We start from the raw sequence: 19,200 nt of genomic DNA on the forward strand, positions 1-19,200 counted from the left end.
CAGTGTATATTTATATCGACGAAACCAAATCGGATCTGTTAAAAGCCTCTTCAAAACTTTTGTATAAAGGATTTAAAACAAAGAAACAAACTCCTCCAACCGCCAAAAGGAAGTTGAAGGACAAATATCCAGAGGTTATAGAAGACTGGAAAAAAATTTATTCTTTACCATTCACTGTCACACTTGAAACAAAAATTAGAGAGTTCCAATATAAATTATTAAACGATATAATTTTCACAAATGAGAGGTTATTCCGTTTTAAAATGATTGAATCACCAATGTGCACCTTTTGTTTGAAAGAGGTCGAGTCCCTCGAACATTTGCTCTTTTATTGTGATACAACAAAAGATTTCTGGCGGGCTTTTTCTTCTTGGCTTTCAAACCAGAATGTATCTTTGGACACTTTGACATTTGAAAATATATTGTTTGGAGTGTTCAACAACAACGAAGACTTTATTATCCTGAATCACTTGATACTGCTAGGAAAGTTTTTTATTTATAAATGTAAATTAAATAAAATTAAACCAACATTAGCAATATTTTTAGCAAAGACAAAAACCGTTTATTACATTGAAAAAAAAATAGCTACCAAAAATAACCAACTTTATAAACATTACAAAAAGTGGGAAAAACTAATGCCATCTCTTAATAATAGTTGAGCTTAATTTGTAATTTCTCCTTCTCAGCATGTCACTAACTTACTTTTTTTTTTTTTTTTTTTTTTTTTTTTTTTTTTTTTTCTGTATTTGGGTAGCTGCACTATTGTAAACAACGCATTGTATATTCTTTAGGTATAATTAGGCTACGATTAGTAATTATAATTTGTTGTATGTAATCTATTGTAGTTATGACGTATTGTAAGTATTGTAACTAGTGTTATGTCTTGTGTTGTATTGTATGTATTATAACCCAAAATGTTGAAAAAAAATAAAAATTACAAAAAAAAAAAAAAAAAAAAAAAAAAACTTACATTTAATAAGCTATTTTGTTCACACAGTTAATCTAATTTCTACATTAATTTTGAATGGAATATACTAGTTACTTCCGTGTCTGCCAACACTGTAGTCAAAGCTATTGTGTAACCAAACTACCTCAAACTGGAAATACTGTGTCATAATTTATACAGGATGTTTTGTTGGATGACAAATGAAAAACTCTAACTTAAAGTAACATATATTTTACTAGTAAATGGAAGGTAAACTTGGTTGTCTTAATAAAGCCGGTAGTGGGCCAGTGTATACTTTTATTCATTACTGCATTAGTAAACACATATTTAAAGATTTGATGGTAATAAATATCGAACAGTGATCAAGTTTTATTTTCTTTCCTTTTATATTGTTTAAAATACAATTTTTAAAGGACAATGTGCTAAAAATATAGTTTTTAGAATCTGCTGTAGTTAGTAGTGTACAGTCTCACACTTTTGTGATCAGCAGTGTTGTTACATACATCTACATTATTATTAGTTCATGTTGTTTTAGTCAAATTTATTAACATCCTAACAGTTGTATACAAAAGCAGCAGATTTTGCTATTATCAATATATTTGTCTTGCTGTAAGTTTCAATTGGACCAGCCAAATCAAGAAACCTTGAGTGAGAAATTGAAATAAATAAAAGGTACAAGTATTCATCAATTCTTCATGAGCGCTAAAATATCTATGGTGTGAGATAAAATTAATGTTGAGCTGTCAAACAACACGGGATGTATACTCTGGTGAAGGATTGTCCTTTACATATTTTTGCAAATATGTGCACGTTAGTTTAACCTTGGCATCTTGGACAACAGCATAATCCAGTGCTGCCTAAAGAGGAATAAAACAGTTCTTTAGTAACAGAAATGGCACGATGATACGAAATTTCCTCACTGGAAAAAATTAAACAAAATTTGTAGTATGCACATTCCATGTAGAAACTTAAGATGATTTCCCCTGTAAGGACTCACCTTGGCCAGGTGACCAGCGATACCCTGCCCTCTGTATTCTGTAGGTACGCCGGTGTGGTACATGTTCATGGTATTATTCCCTTCATTTTCATATTGCAGCACAGCCTTGCCTAAAATGGTTTGAAGAAAAAATTACCAGTCACACTATCTATCACTAAGTGTGGCATCATGCTAAAAATACGGCAATTAAAGGCGAAGTGCCCAGAGCCTCTTGTGACTAAAATTTGGCCATCTCTGTTTTCTGTCTCTATCAAATTATGAGTGAAACTTTGGGAAAACGAGGACTGCTGTGGGAGCATGGGCTGGATGTGAGAGTTTCCAAAGTTTTTTTGAGCGTTCCCACAGTTTTTTTGAGTTCTCTCAAACTTTTGTGAGTGCTTCCAATACTCGATAGAAACACACCAACCTGTCAAGCAGTTTTCGCTGAAAATCAATATGAACTTGTTTCGTGCATTACTTGGACGATATTTGGTGCAGATGGATAGTAATTAAGGCATTCCTGCATTTGCAACATCCCTTAAGAAAAAACTGCAAAAGGACATAATCGTTCTTCCCTTTTCCCTGGAAGATTTGATTCACTGCTTGGGGATGGCTCCCCTCTCCCCTAAGGACTTTAGAAATGCCCTTCCCCCCACCCTGTGATTTGGTAAGATGCCATCAACAATGTCATCTGCAAAATGAATTTCCAATACCTGTAAAAGAGAGGATGCACATAAAAAAGAATGGCTCGTTATTCAGAACAAACAGTTCAAGTGAGCTTGATTCAAAATCTTTCAGATCTTTTCAGGGACTACGATCTCAGTTCGATGTTGGTTTTAACTGCTACTTATTAAAATATAAATTTACATACACGATTCTAGAATATATACCTTTCTCCAAGGTAATGTAAAATTCACGCCCCTTCACATTATGTTTAACCTCGTAGGAACTCATCGCAATGTAAGACGAAAATCGACGAAGAAGTTGTCTCATAACTTCATGCATCAAAATTTCGCCAAATTGAGTTGTACGGGAGAAACTGGAACCTAGAGAAACCGTCCCAGGATTCTTAGCAAGCGACGATGTTTTGAAATGTTTGGAATGACTTCCGGTTGTGTTCGGACAAAGCCTGAAGGCTTGGTTACATGAACGGGCAAGAATGGCGGATAAAGAAGAGGGGAATCGCCAAATTTTCAGCCAATTTCTCCTTTGCTTACAAGGCCGTCTTCGTTGAGATGCCGGCGAATGTTTCGTCTAGTCTCTTAGTTACTTGTTATGCGCATTAAGCTGCTAGAATGGCGGCTATTTATGGCTTTGTACTGGCATGTTTTTGCTCTATTGACGTGTGGACCTTATTATAGCAATGGACTCGACCATAAAAGAACTTCGAACTCATCCAGTTTCACTTCATCATGGGCGATAAGGATACCAATGGAACATTATTCTAATATAACTGATCTTCATGCGCTAGCAGACCGCATCGCGGACGAGGCAGGCCTTGTCAACCGCGGCCAAATTGGAGGTCTTATTGGACATTACCTGTACATACATAATACTTTCTTTAACCAAAGCGGGATCAAAAGACATGAACTTGGAAAAGTGCAAAATGCTATCTCGGAGCATTTAGCGAATCATCCAGAAATCGAATGGTCAAGACAGGAAGTTGTTCGAATGCGCTTTCGGCGAAGCCTTCAATTCAAGGATCAGTATTTTCCGAGTCAGTGGCACTTGGTAAGAGTGAATTTCCTTATTATTAATTTATTTATTGAAATAGATCTAGAATATCTTGAATTGAAACTTTCAGTAAGTGAAATAATTGACATTTTCTTCAGCGTTTCTTTGATTTTTTTAATTTTAAATTGGCCACCGATCCTCTTGTTGAGTTTTTAAATTCGAGAATTCAGGGTCTTTTAATTAGTCACATTTCAAAAGGTCAATGACTTATCTCAATATTGAGTGTTACAATTAATTGGAGAGTGTCAATGACAATAGCTCGGCAGTTGAAGATACACTTACACCAGATGTGATTCAGATTTTGTTTTACAAGGCTGGTATATTAACTTAAATACATGTATATTAAAAGAAGAACCATTGACAAAAGAAAGGGAACAAAATAAAAGGACTGCAAATCACAAACCTACAGTTTTTAATAAACTGATAAAATACAAGCTTAGGTGAGTTGACAGACATCCTGTTCTGTGATTAAAGACATATGGCTTGGCCGTGACAAATTAAAGTTCTGTTGTGGTTGTTACTTGCACACAGTAAAATGAGTTCATTAGGAGATGTATGAATGGATCTCTTAACCATCATCATTGTGGGATTTTTTAGCACACAACTTTGGCATTTTTAAGTGGTTTAGATATTAAAATAAACATATAACAACCAGTAGTATCAATTTTGTCACCTATTGATTTATTACAAAGCTATGATGTTACTGCACTAACCTACAAGGTTTCCAAATTGTTTGTAAATCTTTTGAGCCTTAGAGTATTCAGTAGTTCACCTAGTGTGATCGTCTTGGTTTGGGTCAACTTCGAAAACACCAACAAGTGTTATTACACTAGCACATTTTGTGGCAAATAGGTGTCTCTCTTAACTCACAAACTGCTGATCAGGAGAAGTCTCCTTAAAGAGCATTCCCAATTTTGCTGAACAAAAAAATTATTTAGTTTCTGCTTCTTTCAGATTAGCGTAAGTTTACCAAAAATACTGAAAGTCATGAATTTTTCTAAATGGGTGATAAACACTACCCTAAGCTTGTAAAATGAGGACTGTCTAGCATCTTGGCAGGATCCCAGTAGCTATTTTACAAGTAATTAGGTGACATATTATTTTGCTATTAAGTCATAATTATAAATGAAGTTACCATCATGGATCAGTGTATTGCGTCCAAATTGTGGATTTCACGTTCAGAATAGACTATTTTCATATTTTCAGTATCAGTCTGGAACTAGCTTACAACTGAGGCTTATGCCAGGACTCTTTTCAAATGCAAATTACGTTAATCTCTTTTTATGATATTCTACTGCATTAGCCTCCATTGCAAGCTAGTTCCAGTCCAAAACAGAGAATATGAAAATGGCCCATTCTTAGTGGCTGCATTTTTGTCACCTTAATTGCAGGACAATTTACGGTTCATAGGACATGATATTAATGTTACTGGTGTTTGGGAGAACAATATAACAGGACGTGGAATAGTTGTTTCGGTGATTGATGATGGTAAGTAAATTTCTATTAGACAGATATGTGAACCACCTTACAGGGCTCTTAAAGCTCAAGTTTCTCAGAAATCACCTTTTGGCAACCTCCTTTGGTAAAGTGGTCGTTGCTAAGACCACTCTAAGGGTTTGCCAGGAGGAACAATGTGTGTCACTTAACATGGATTTAATACTGCTGACAATGATGAGCCCATATTGAAATTGTTGGAAGAATGCCCGATGCTGTTGTAAAGGATTTAGCAAATAAAATAAAATGAAAAAAAAAAAAGGGTAAGGAAGACAAATGTGCAGAAATTATGGTGTACTTTCTTTGGCGTATTGATTATACTACAAAAAAAACATTGTTGATGAGCAATCATTCAACTTTTGTGCTGCACTAGTTGTCAAGTTGGTGACCTGTTTGGAAAATTTAATTGCCAAATGTTTTTTCACTCACTCTTAATGACGACGAAAATGGTCGCAGCTTGGAGCACTACCTGAGGAGTAAATTGCTCAGATGACTCTGTAGTTAAAGGTAAAGCCAGGTACCCATCTTGTTGGCAGGAGCTTATTCCACCTCTGTATTATGTGACAAGGAGTATTTCTATCTGAGATTGTCTCAGTAGTTACAGTCACCATGTATTCTCTGCCAACTGAAGTGAAATGAGTCAATGTACTTGCATGTCAGTATAACTTTTAAGTTTCTATGGTGAGCTCACCTGTTTAGTTAGCAGTCTCTTCTTATTCTGCCTATCCAAGGTGTGGAATGGACCAATCCAGATATTCTTGACAACTACGTAAGTATGTAAGAATAGTCTCTTCAGTAAGTGCCTTGGTTTTCCTTCATCAAGAAAGAGTTCTCATGAAGACTTTTCAAATACCAATAATAAAAATAAAATAGAACCTAAATCAACAAATGAATCAAATTAATTGTTGGTTATAAAATGAGTGAATTTGATGATACATGAAAAGATGTACATGTACATAAAAAAAGAGCTGAAGTTAAAGATCTGAGTTTTGAAGTGTCTGCAGTGTATGTGAAGTGAATGATCGCAGAGTCCGAAAGAGAGCTTAGTTTAATTTATAACAATAAAAGAACATTTAAACATGAATGTTTAAAAACTATAATTTAATATTTTGGTAATCAAAGAATGCAAGTGCAATGAAGGATTTACACTAAGAGCTGAACAGTATATATTTTGAACATCTCTTGAAATTGCATGAGCCTTCAGGCAAGTGTGATGTAAAAAAAACAAATATCACAAGTAGTGTGTATAGATCCTTAATTGCTCAAGCTTTGGTATGTCAATTACTCATTTCATTATATAACAAAAAAAATCAAATTAACAATAGAAAACCTACATGTACATTCATATGTGAAAGTGAATTAATCAACATGACACGAGTGTGGGACAAAGAATGTCGGGGACTCAGAATTTTTCTTTGTCCCACGCTCGTGTCATGTTGATTAATTCACTTTCACATTTCATTACCGAGCTTAAGATTCACCATCTTTATTAACTTATCACTACTCTCGATGAATTCGATAGCATTGATCCTAGCAGTATGCAGGACACCTATCATATATGAACTCAGTTAAATGACCTTGCTCTCCATGAGTTCTCGTAGCTCAATGGATAGAGCGCCCGCCCGGTGTTCGGGAGGTCATGGGTTCAATTCCTGTCGGGGACTCAGAATTTTTCTTTGTCCCACGCTCGTGTCATGTTGATTAATTCACTTTCACATTTCATTACCGAGCTTAAAATTCACCATCTTTATTAACTTATCATGTACATTCATATATGTATTTATTTAGTTTCCACTGAGATCAAATTAGAAATTGACAATGAATCTGCCTGCTCTGAGGTTATCATAATGAAGTAATCTCCCAGTAATATGGTAAAAGTTATTATTAATTATGTTAATAATAATTATAGTAAGATAATAATTCAAAGAAAAAGAATACGTAAAATCATTTAAATCCATTGGTAACCATATCAACATCAATATAGTCTTCAGAAGGTAGCTGGGACATAAACTCTAATGATGATGATCCTATGCCGAGAGCAGATGAAGCTGGGCTAAACCATCATGGAACAAGGTAGTCAATAAGCATTGCTATTTTTCTGAATCACCATCTGATGCAAAAATGAAACCAATAATTCCAGTATCAAGATAAATTGACCATGCTTGGTAAATGTGATACGACCATGTGAATAATATTTTGAAAAATTTAGAAAATAGCATGCCTGTTAATATACATAATTATTTTTTCATCCTGATTTAAACATGGGAGGAAGTAGAGTCTGAGAATTTTAGATTTAAAATAATGTATAAAATACAAAGCTGCAGTCAGACTATTAACTACAGTGACTACTTTTGAGTTCTTCCAAACTAGCTTGTTTGCATCAGGCTGTGTAAAACTAAGATTAAAGCAGTTGTTTGTATTTCTTTTATTGTTACAATTTAACCACAATGATATAAAAATTAATGTGTTTACAAGTATGGAAATTGATACTAGCAATAAATTAGAACATGCATAATGTTATAAAAAACATTTAAAATACAATTTTAGCTCCATTCAAACATCATTGTTCAAATATTAGAACAGAACCATCCCTATTGATCAGATGTTAATGAAAATTACAATCAATGAATAATCATGTCCTGTAGAGCTATAGTATTACTACTAAAATTTATTTGAAAACATGTTAAGTTATTTTTTTTTGTATTTAATAATGGTTTTGATCTACAGGTGTGCTGGTGAGATTGCTGCTGTGCCTAACACATACTGTGCAGTTGGGGTTGCTTATGGGGCAAAAGTATCAGGTAATGAATTATTAATAGCTCCATAGATTTCCTCCATATTAATACCAGCGGGTAATTGACTGATGGTATTTTTGTCTTGACTGTTTTTAGGGGTACGGATCTTAGATGGTCCCATGACTGATAGCCTTGAGGCCATGGCATTCAACAGCAAGATGCACATCAATGACATATATAGCTGTAGGTCAGTATTGATAATGGAAGTAAAACTAATTATATTTAATAATTCATTAATACGATGGAACCCCATTAATCCAGTCACCAATGTGCCACACAAAGCTGGTAATATTAAGGGGGTTCTTATGTACAAAAATGACTGACTGAGCATTTGTTTGGGCCAGAATAAAGTGTCCGTAATTACAAGGTGGTCTTAAGGCGGGGTACCACTGTAATTTATTTTGATTCAAATTTCGTGTCACGCTAATATTGTTCTCCTCTTTAGTTACAAATTGTAAAGCACAGAATATATATTACAGTTAAAAATAAATATTATTGCTACATAATGCTTCAAGTCAGTTATTTTTTTCAGCTGGGGACCTGACGACAATGGAAAGACTGTTGATGGGCCTCATCAGTTGGCACAGGTTTGTGACTCATCACAGCTACAACTAGCTCATTAGAGGTGCAGGGGGTAAGGTTGAACTAGTTTAGGTCAATTGATGTATTCTTATAAGGATTCACTTTTAAACATACAAATCTACAAGTATTTACAAAAGCATGCAAATTGAAACAATGGAAAAATACTATTTTTATAGTAGCTTTGATTTGAAAAGTCGCATAGTTTTGTTTCTTGTTGTGGGTTCTGAGATAAATAAACAGTGGGAGATGAGTATAAGCAGTGGGGAGATGTATATATAAATGATAAAAAATATTACTTTTTGATCATTGGACTAGGTTGGGCTCCTAACTTTTGAATTCAGGACACCGAAGGGCTCCTGAAAAATTTCCTCAGGCAACAGCCTTGCTCTTCCTATGAAATACCACCTATAGTTTCTGGGCCAAACTCAAACAGTCACCATTTCTTATATTACAACAAAACAAAACATTGGAAATCAAAAAGTCCCAACTGTCGGAAGGTGGACCAGTCAGCTACATTGTAGTTACAGAGCGTGACAGAGGAGTTGAACTCAAGGCTACCGAGAACAAATCCATCTATTGACACAATGGAGACCTCCAGACACCCGAGGCTGCCGAGACATATTATTTTACTTTTGCACTGCACATTATTTTAACTTTTTACCATAAATTTTTAATAATAGGCCATTTTTTTTTTGTTTCATAGGCTGCCCTTGCCCATGGTGTTCTTGCTGGTAGGAAAGGCTATGGCAGTATTTTTGTGGTGGCTTCTGGTAATGGAGGACATTTCAAAGACAACTGTAACTTTGATGGATATGCCAACTCCATTTACACTGTTACAATAGGTTAGTGATCATTACTAACATTAATGTCTCTCTACAAAAATTACAGAAATTACTTTAAGCACATACATACAGACATACAGATAGAGAGACATACATACATACACACATACAGACATAGAGAGTTTGGGAGCATGAAGAAGACTATGTGCAGTAGCTGTAGGGCTTTGCACCTGTGCTTGGGCACCAGGGCAACAGTGACATTATTGTTAGTAACACTATATAGGCAACCAATGCATGCATAGAAAATTATACTTACAGAGTACTGTGTAACTACAGCCCTTAACACACATTACAGGCTTATGGACAATATGTAAACATTCTTTTCACTCATGAACACATAAACTGCGCTTCCCCTGCTGAAAGAGAAGACTGAGATTCAATCAGAAAGTGCTTATAATGTCCCTGATGATGGCCTACACCTAGATGTGTGCTTTTTACAGACAAGTGGTTCTGCGGAACTAGTGCTGCATATGGTTACTGGTGTACATGTACTTTGTCAGTAGTCACTTTATCCTAGTCTCTTTCAAGAGCATGGAGTCAGTCAAGAAAAGAGTTTAGTGTGGATAGAGATGTCAGTTTACTTAGAATACATTTAAAAAGTTCCTATCTCAGCTCAGAGCTGTTCCTAGAGAGGTTTACTTTGATTCCATCAACCAAAATAATGTGTCCTCCTGTTCATGCAGGTGCTGTAGATGAGTTAGGTGATATGCCATATTATGCAGAACACTGTGCTGCTATGCTGGCAGTCACATACAGCAGTGGACAAGGCATGCAGAGGAACATAGTAAGTGGTTATATTACACATCCAAACCGTACGTCTACTTACATTGGCACTCTGTGTATTAACAGTTTTAGTTTGACGTGGGGATCGACTATGTTTGTCCAGGTGTGGGACAGGAGATTTTAATGTGAAACCACAAACTTGAGAAACATGTTCACTTCTATTTACAGTCAAGATCAACGTATTGTTGTCACTAGATGGCAAAGCTTCTGTGAGAGAATAAATTTTTTGACATCTTTTTGACAAATTTGGGCAATGTAAACTTGCAAATCCAATTGCAAGAATTGTGGGAGGAAGAGATGTTAGAACACAGATGAAGTGAATTGAAACTGAACATATGCTAAGGGTTAAATAGACCAGAACTACGTACCCTGTTGATGTTGATTTTAATGCTATTTTCCCAGGTGACAACTGATTGGCGTCTCGGAACAGGGACAGGCTGCACTGATAAACATACAGGCACTTCGGCTGCGGCACCCTTAGCAGCTGGAATGATAGCTCTTATGTTACAGGCCAGGTAAGGCTTAAAACTACAACACAACTGATTGATTTAGCCACGAATAAAGAAAGGAATACTAAGATAAAATTTAATGTATCTGCCCAAATTTTAGGGATTTTTTGATAGCATTGAAGAGTAGTAAAGTATTTACAATAGTTGAAAATAAATTATTGGAATTTTGTGAATTATCCTAAGCAGTGACAATGAAGCGTACTAAGTATGGTTATTTTTGTCAGACCTTGTCTTTCATGGAGAGATGTTCAACATATTATTGCTATTACTGCTGTCAAGGTATGGAGAAATTACAGTTGTGTTCTATTTCACTTTTTTTTTTCACGTTCCGTTTGTGATAACTAGCTAAATTGTTTCATTTGAAGGGACATAATTATGCGAAAATCTGGCAGTGAGAGATCTGACGACAAGCGTTATTCCATGAGTTACCGTAAATCCTCGAATTAGCGCCCGGGGCGCTTATTTCAAATTTAGGAGAACAAGGGGGGTACTTATCCGAGGGGAACGCTTATTTAATTTTTCTCAAATCGTGGCCTGACATCATAATTTTGTATACACAATCTGCGCGTAAACAACAACATAAGTTGTTCATCGACATAAAAAGCTGATCCTAAAGTTTAAATCGCGGCACCCTTAGTACTTGTAATTTTTTTTTCAAACTTGTTCACAAACTGAAACAATGTCCTAATCTAATACTACCCGATGAAAACTATACATCCTTTGCTGTCTCATTACTCGTCCACAAAATGGGGGGAGGTTAGGGGGCGCTTATTCGTAGGGGGAGCTTATTCGAGGGGGGCGCTAATTCGATGATTTACGGTATTTCTTTACTGCATTCTTTTAGAGTTCGTACAAAAATGTTTGGATTAGAATAGTGGCATTGGAGTAAAATAACCCTTTTAATTACTAAGTATATCTTTGATCTGTCATGTTTATGGGCCATTTATTCTACCTGTTAGGTTAAGCTTTCTGTGCAAGACTTACCTTTTTAGTTGTGGTTAGTCAAACTATGCTCATGCTAGAACTGAACTGCCAGAAAAATTCCAAAGTTGGCATAATATTTGCCATAATGATCAAATGGTAGACATTCAAGGCTACAAATTTGAAAACACCGCACAGTTTTTATCGCTGTGTTCCGCTGAGGGGTGTCGGGTTGTTTCCTTTGGCAACACACCCGACCAAACATTTTCGCTCCCTTTTTGAGTGCACGTGTCAATCACGTGAAGGGTCGTGAGGCGTTTCACTTTCTTTCGCCCTCTTCCACCATGGTTTCACGAAAGTAATGGGCCGGAGTGAGTCGCCTCTGTTCTTATTCTCATGTACAAAAGAAACAAAGATAACGGAGGTTTTCTTTTTCTTTTTTTCCAGCATGATGTAGATGACAGTGATTACTACACAAACGGAGCTGGGTATCACCATAGTCATAAATATGGATTTGGACTTCTGGACTCCTGGCGACTGGTTAACACCGCTAAGGTAAATGTTGGATGCTTTTGAAAAGTTGTGCCGATAGCTGCAAGTACTCTATAGAACGGTCATGAATTAACCCTGTGTAACAAATAATTTCTGTTTGTTTGCTCCAGGTCTGGGAGGCAGCACCTTGGATGACGTCATGGTCAACACCTGTAATTCATGTTGGCAAACAAATCCCGTTATCAACCAATCAACTGATTGAAAAGTACTACGGTATGTCGGCCAAATGGGGAATGTCGTCATACTGACGTCATTGTTTTTAACTATTTTGTTATCAGCATGCCACCTTTATGTCGAGAATGCATCATAGTACAGAGATGCAAACTGACTTTAAACATGTAAAGAGCTTGTGAAACTTCGTAGTTTACAAAATTTTAAGTCCTTTGGGTGTAATAATCCCAAGTAATGAAGATATATTAGTTTTCAAAAAATGAAAAATCTTTGGGTAGCAAAAGCACCATACATTTTTTAAATTTCTTAGTTTTCAAGTCCGCTTTACACAAAGAGTATTTAATAAATCGGGCTCAAATTTCTTGGGACAGATAATCGTGCCACTACCTTTCAATATTGGGATTTGACATTTGATATTTTTGTAGCTCGTCCGAGATTGAAGGGCGCAAGTTATGCTGATGAGACAAATATCGTAAACAAAGATTCTCCAGACCTGTAATTTGCTGGGTCAATCAATCAAACAGACTGACAAACAGGCAGCTAATAGTGCACGCGATAACAGAGATATCTGCCCAGAGGAGCGTTGAAAACTCCTTCCTTCCTTGCATACACACATGCATACACTAACAGTATGTTCATTAACGCCTCGTTGCGTATCTCTAAAAACATGGAGGTACAGATGATTCTGACATGACTGCTTTCATTTTCAGTCTCTAAAGACAAAGTTACTGAATTGGTTACTTTAGAGCACGTGACGGTCACCGTAAGTAGAGATTTCTGTTTATCCTTTTAAAAGAAAGCCTCAATGTGTCCCAACATTTTATCCGATAGAGCAGCCTTCATACCTTTTTCCAAAAGTGGAAAGGTTAGTGGACAAGTCAAAATTGATTTCTGACAATTGTTTCTTCTCGAAGACTTCGAAACGATATCTAATGGCAAAGCTTAAAGATCGAAAAATCTAAGCCAATGATGATATTTAAATCGTAAGTCGTAAGTCTGCACTTGTTTGCTTCGGTTTAGTCTCCGATGATCTCCATAGATTAAATGGCAGCTTACTCGGTAAACGCGCTCTTTTCGCTTTAAGACTGAAGTACATTCATTCTCAGCTCTTTTAGCTTAATTGAATTGTTTCAAATTCCATGCTCACCTTTAAATATTTCTACCATCCTTTTCAAGGTGAACCTTAAGCATCGACGCCGTGGAAACTTGATGGTTAGTTTGGTGTCTGCTGAAGGAACAACCTCGAAACTGGCTACAGCAAGACAACACGACAGGTAAAGCCAACTTTGCGCTTATTGCTGTTGAGTTACGATGTTAGCTTGACATGGTGTTGTTGGCAAGAAGTTGCAAACTCTGCAACAGGATTCGAGAGCTATCTTGACAAACGGTAATTAACTGTAAGTTATTCTTGGACTGTGAATGAAAATACACACATCAAACATACACACTGCTAAGATTATGTCTCATCAAAATCCCTAGCTGACTAGCAAGGTCAAAACAAACCAGGAGTGAATGGCAGGGGTTATATAGGAACTGCATGTGTTACGAGTACTGCGTCAGAGCTATACATGACACTCTGCACTATCTGAGATTGTCTCACTAGTTTCTTATTCACCGTAGGTCTCCGGATGGTTTCGTGGACTGGACATTCTCCACTGTGCGGTGCTGGGGAGAAAAGCCACAAGGAACATGGCAACTTATTGTTATTGACAATGGTATGTAATCGAGTCGTGCATATCTTAAACATAGGATTTATGTGAATTGATCAGTCGCTTTAAAGTATAACTTACAATGCATGTAATTGTGCGGTAACTACGACTGTTGTCTGTGACAGCGAATTTCTTCTAATTGAGCAGTCGGGGTAAGTTGTTAGAGCAGCCTTGTGTCTGTAACAAAGTATCTAAGAAACTGAATCTTTTTAGATGACTTGATATCGTGCAGGATAGAGCGGTTTTCAATTGAGTGTCGGAAGTAATCAGGCAATTTCTTTGGTTTTGTTTTTGGTTTTACTACGGTCTGAGTTTAGCTGAGTAGTCTAATTGGTAAGTATGGTCTGGTTTTGGTTTCGGACACTCAGTTAAATACCCCTCTATGACTAAAATGTCTTATAATGCTATATTGCTTAATGATATCCATTTAACCTTTTGTTGAGTTGTTGCGTGATAATTTTTCTCGTCCCCGTAGGATTTGATAACAGCCGAGGTTTCTTGAAAGACTGGAAGTTAACTTTTTATGGCTCGTCCATGACACCAGAACAGATACGCAAAAGACAGAGGTACGATTAACACAACAAACAACTTGTTCCAAAGGGCTCGTCCGTATAGTGTTTGCTTGTTTGTTTGTTTGTTAGTTCGTTGGTTGGCTTCTTTGCTTATTTTTTTATCCTTGTTGATAAGTTACTGTTGCTAATTTTAAAATTGGCAGCGTGGGACTACAGGTGATTTATCTCTTGGACTTATTTCTTTTTTTTTAAAGAAACACAAGAAACACTATGATGTAATTTAAAGTGAACACGACATTTTTTTTTTTAGATTGGTCGAGAAAGCGGCAAGTGGCCGGTACCTTCACAGTAATGACACACCGCCATGTCCACCCAGGCCACCGCTGTACACACCACAAGACGTTGTATCCGAGAGAACGCTCAAGGTAATGCTCGGATTTCGACTGAAAGACGACTTTACATCATAGAAGTCGCTTCATAGTCTATATTTATGGCTTATTGACCAAGCTTGTTCTGTCAAGATGGCTGGATATTGGCCAAGCTCCATCTTGACCGAACAAGCTTGGTCAATAAAGAATTTATTTATTATATGGAAAAAGAACAGTTTCCTTGTGCGACATAGCGAGTAATTCCAAGCGGGCAAGATAGCGCCCTCTTGCCCACTTGGGTAGCCAATCACAGTGCAGGATTCAGTTCATTTTGCCCGCTCACGGAGCCAGCTATACAATTTGATTTGTCTTGTGATCGTTTTGCCTGAAGCTATGTAAACATTACTGCATTTTGTTGGCTTTTTGAAAAAACCAGTTGACTTAAATTCAGATATGTTAATTGACCACTCCCACAATGAAAACAGAAAAAGCCTCTTCCTTGTTTACAGAGTTTGATGTAAACATTCATGAAAGTTCGGGAGGATTCATTGGTTCCTTCTTAACTAGTGACTTTGTTTCTTATTTAAGGTGCTGCTTCTGTTCGGCGGCTTCTGTCTTCTCGTGTCCATCTATTATTCTGTTGACGTCATGTTCGATAGCGAGGCTAGTGACGAGAAAAGTCTCGATTCGACGAGTGCGGAACCACAAGAAGAGACCCCACTGTTGTCAAATAAACTTGCCGAAGAGGATCAGATCAGACTCAGGTCTGCTTAGCCAACATCTTATAGGGTTTAAGAATGACGTGGAGCAAACGGGAAATGGCAAAAGTTGCCCCTAATTTTGCGTTCTTTTCGTAGTCAATCCAACACAACAAGAGAAAAAATCCCCTATTTACAGAAAATGTAAATAATTTCACTTTCGTGGCCTAACAGCCAAACGCAGTCAGCAGAAGGTTGTTTTTCTTTTTTTGTTGCCGTTTGTCTGTGGCCGTAAACTTCATCCTCAACCTCTTTATTATGTTTTCTTATGGCGTAACTTTCTTAGTGCTCCTAAAACTGACTGCTAAGCAGGCTGTTGCAATCAGTGGTACAGTTATTACCGACGTAGAGCAAAACCGATGACTTTGGCGGTTTTCGTCTGATTGTTGTAAAACCAAAACCGATCTAATCACTCCAGCCAATCACAAAGGACACAGACAATCCAGTGAACCAATCAAAGCTCGAAGTAATTACATGTAGCTGACGCGAAGCGCGGGAAAACGCGGGCGAACGATTCACGATTGGTTTTGGTTTTACTTCTGATTGGATGAGGAAGTGGCGCGAGTCTTTTTAAAGCGAATCGTGTAGCGTAGTGAGTACAAAGCCAACTACTTTTCGACACTCGAATGAAAACCGCTTTAAATAATTAACATTTTGATTAAGAACATCGCAACTATCTAGAACTGTTGAGCGTCAAAACCATCCTTTACAGAGATACCGGCCAATGCCAGTTAAATACATATGAAACCTCGCGTTAAGGGTCCACGTTTTCGAAAATCAAGAAAGCTTGGTGATTTGCACGGCACGGCAAAGAAATTTACAAAGATTTATAAAGCGCGTGTAACGTTGGTGTATCACTCAGGTTCTGTCCACTCTACGTTGGGGGAATTTGAAAACGGAAGTATCACTTTGAAAACGCATCAAATGTTTTGCCATCGTTTTCGAAAAATTCCGTTTTCAAATTGTTTTCCGTCCCCACGAAAACACAAAAATGGCGTTTCCAAATTCCAGGTAGAAGAGCGTTTTCAAAAAGCTCTGGTTTCGTGGTGGATTAGTGTGGACGGCGGGCCTAACCGTAGAAATAAAGCTGGGTTTTCAATTTCCCACAGCGTAGTGTGGACACTGCCTCATTTATAAGCTGTTTTGGCGACCTCGCTGCCATTGTTCGGTGTGTAAGCTCCCTATCAACATGAAATACAAGTGACAGGTGGGATATTTCATGGTATACCACGAGAGAGCATTGCATAACTATATTATGTCATGCCATGGAAAATGCAGTGGATGACACACTCAATGCGACATTCGCGCGGTGTATGATTGGGAGGTTGGATGTAATACCGTCGAATATACGACGGGTTCTTGTATTCTGATTGGCTGTATTATCTATGGTGTGGCATAAAATAGCGTGTTGTATGTTTTCTTGTATTCAGCCACATACTGGAGAGAGGAACCAAGCAGGAGGTCACACACGAAGATCGTTTAAAAGACATCGGTCATTCAGCCCAACCCAAGCATGCTCCCTCTCCCGTGGACGAGAGAAGACGAGTCGAAGAGTTCGAAAGAAGGCTTCGCTTTGCAATGGAGCAAAGTTTATATTTACAGGCGCAACACTTGAGTGCCCTGGACAAATTTGAGATGGATCTTACACAGGCCAAAAAAGAGAGCTTACTCACGAATGCGCTCCATAAGAGCCGCTTAGAAGAGGCGCCTGCGAGCAAGAAGAGTAGGGCACCCCTGAAGGGAATTCTAAAGAAGTCTAGAAGGTAACAACGATTCGATTATACTTGACATGTGGTGTGAAAGACCAGGCCAACTTCTCTGAATCGATTATTAAACTGGAAAAGCTCACTCCTGGAAAATGTCACATGTTTGTTGCTGTTTGTTTGTTTGTTTTTTATTACCACGCGACCATTTTATCTTCTAAATGCCTTTAACCATGGTAAGTCATAAAGCTGACGAACAACATGAATGTTTGCCTACTGACAGCGTTTGCCTGTCACGGACGTCAGTCTTGGTCTCCCGCCCTGTTGTCACGCAATGCTACTTGGCGTGGCGTGACTGGGAGAAGTGTGAATTTTTATCCATGATGTTTTCTTCATTGCAGTAAAAGCTCAAGATAACCATTGCCGATCCTCGTATTGGTCTTAAAGACGTCAAATGGACGTCATATTACAGCCATGCAGGTTATGCTTAAATCACACGAGAAGCTTTGGACACTGCTTTCCGCTCCTTTATATTTTCGCGCGCTCACTCGATCAAGACCGCTTTCTCTTTGAGACAATGCAATGTGACCAGTAAATAGCAACTGAGTACGAGTCTGCAGAATAAGCGTATTTAGTGAACACCCGGGGGGTACTCCCAGAAAAGTTGGGTGGGGGTGTGCGGCCCACTTCCCAAACCCCTTACCCAATTTATGACCAAAATCTGCGATTTTTGCTACCCTATTTATGACCGTTGCGGCTGGCACAGTTACCCTAAGCATAAGTTATGAAGGGCTTTTGTTGAAGGTCTTATTGATAATGATGAAAAAGTAGCTTCGTCTAAGAAGCATACCCAATTCAAGACTAGAGTCCTAAAACCATACCCTATTTGAGACCAAAATGGCCAAAATCGATACCCTATTTATGACTAAAACGGCTGAAAAACCCTACCCTTTGGGGCCGCACATACCTATATAGCCCATATAAGGGAGTAAACCCCCCCCCCCCCCCCGCCGGGAGTGAACACAAGCAGCAAGTATAACGAATTAAGATTCAAAGCGTGTAGCAATTTGTTTTCATTTCCCACTTTTGTTTGACTGGTGCAAGGAATTTGAGCACGGTTCACTGATAACTAAGTTCCTTGTTCGACGCTCGAGACTTGCACAAATATTTATTACACTGTACTTATATATTTATTTATTATTTTCAGTTGTTTTAAGCAACAAGAAAGTTATCCTCTACGTTATGAACAAAGTGCTTTCTAAACAGCCGACAAACAACGTTTTTTCAAGAGTAACTATGAGGAGGATTTTGAACTTTGTCATTCCCAAGTTAAGCTTTACACTTATAGGTAGTATAGTATCCATTTTGTCGTGGCTGGATATAAACCAAAAATGAATGCTATCTTTATTTTTTCTTGCAACCGTTAAGATTCCATGACACAAACAAGAAAGAAAGTAATAAAAGTATTTTTTTCGATGCTGGTCTACTTTGTTGATGAGCCACAAGAACATATGTAGTGGGCGCTTAAGCTAAATTAGCTCAAGCTTGTTGAAGAATCGCGATGGAATTTACATAGTGTTAAGCCCTGGCCAAACGGACTCGCAAGTAGTTGCAAGTAAGTAGCCGCAAGTTGAACTTGCGCAGAGACTTTCATTGGGTGACCAAACGGACTCGCAAGTACATGCAAGTCGCAAAAAAAACCATTTCAAGGTTACGGGCGTAATTAGTGCCGCACGGCCAAAATGTAGCCATCACGCACTCAACTTGGAAGTCACTTACATGTAACTTCAGTGTTAACTTGTGTCGAGTTGGGTTGGGTGGCCAAACGGTAGCTAAACGGTGAAA

The 19,200-nt window shown here is 37.7% G+C and overlaps 2 protein-coding genes across 4 annotated transcripts; one reads left to right on the plus strand and one right to left on the minus strand.

Moving 5' to 3' along the window:
- Positions 1 to 950: 950 nt before the first annotated feature.
- Positions 951 to 3,027, minus strand: LOC145479493 (protein NATD1-like). The gene is made up of 3 exons (XM_081457875.1): positions 2,813 to 3,027; positions 1,944 to 2,053; positions 951 to 1,803 (listed from the first exon to the last, which is right to left on the minus strand). The coding sequence occupies exons 1-3, from the start codon at positions 2,925 to 2,927 to the stop codon at positions 1,690 to 1,692; spliced, it is 339 nt and encodes a 112-aa protein (XP_081314001.1). The 5' UTR covers positions 2,928 to 3,027; the 3' UTR covers positions 951 to 1,689.
- Positions 3,028 to 3,056: 29 nt separating this feature from the next.
- Positions 3,057 to 18,682, plus strand: LOC145479475 (proprotein convertase subtilisin/kexin type 7-like). 3 transcript variants are annotated; one of them, XM_081457851.1, is made up of 21 exons: positions 3,057 to 3,653; positions 5,048 to 5,144; positions 5,882 to 5,919; positions 7,135 to 7,223; positions 7,878 to 7,951; positions 8,042 to 8,132; positions 8,478 to 8,532; positions 9,231 to 9,369; positions 10,053 to 10,153; positions 10,555 to 10,667; positions 10,886 to 10,940; positions 12,030 to 12,137; positions 12,245 to 12,347; positions 13,016 to 13,068; positions 13,482 to 13,579; positions 13,926 to 14,020; positions 14,490 to 14,580; positions 14,837 to 14,951; positions 15,483 to 15,658; positions 17,083 to 17,415; positions 17,757 to 18,682. In XM_081457851.1, exons 1-21 carry the CDS (start codon positions 3,198 to 3,200, stop codon positions 17,770 to 17,772), a joined length of 2,496 nt encoding a protein of 831 aa, XP_081313977.1. In that variant the 5' UTR covers positions 3,057 to 3,197; the 3' UTR covers positions 17,773 to 18,682. The 3 variants fall into 3 exon arrangements, with proteins under 3 accessions (XP_081313977.1, XP_081313976.1, XP_081313978.1); XM_081457850.1 differs by having other exon boundaries at positions 18,563 to 18,682; XM_081457852.1 differs by having other exon boundaries at positions 3,473 to 3,653; positions 5,067 to 5,144; positions 18,563 to 18,682.
- Positions 18,683 to 19,200: the final 518 nt, after the last annotated feature.

This window comes from Orbicella franksi, chromosome 2 (genome assembly GCF_964199315.1).
Source record: "Orbicella franksi chromosome 2, jaOrbFran1.1, whole genome shotgun sequence".
NCBI lineage: Eukaryota > Metazoa > Cnidaria > Anthozoa > Scleractinia > Merulinidae > Orbicella > Orbicella franksi.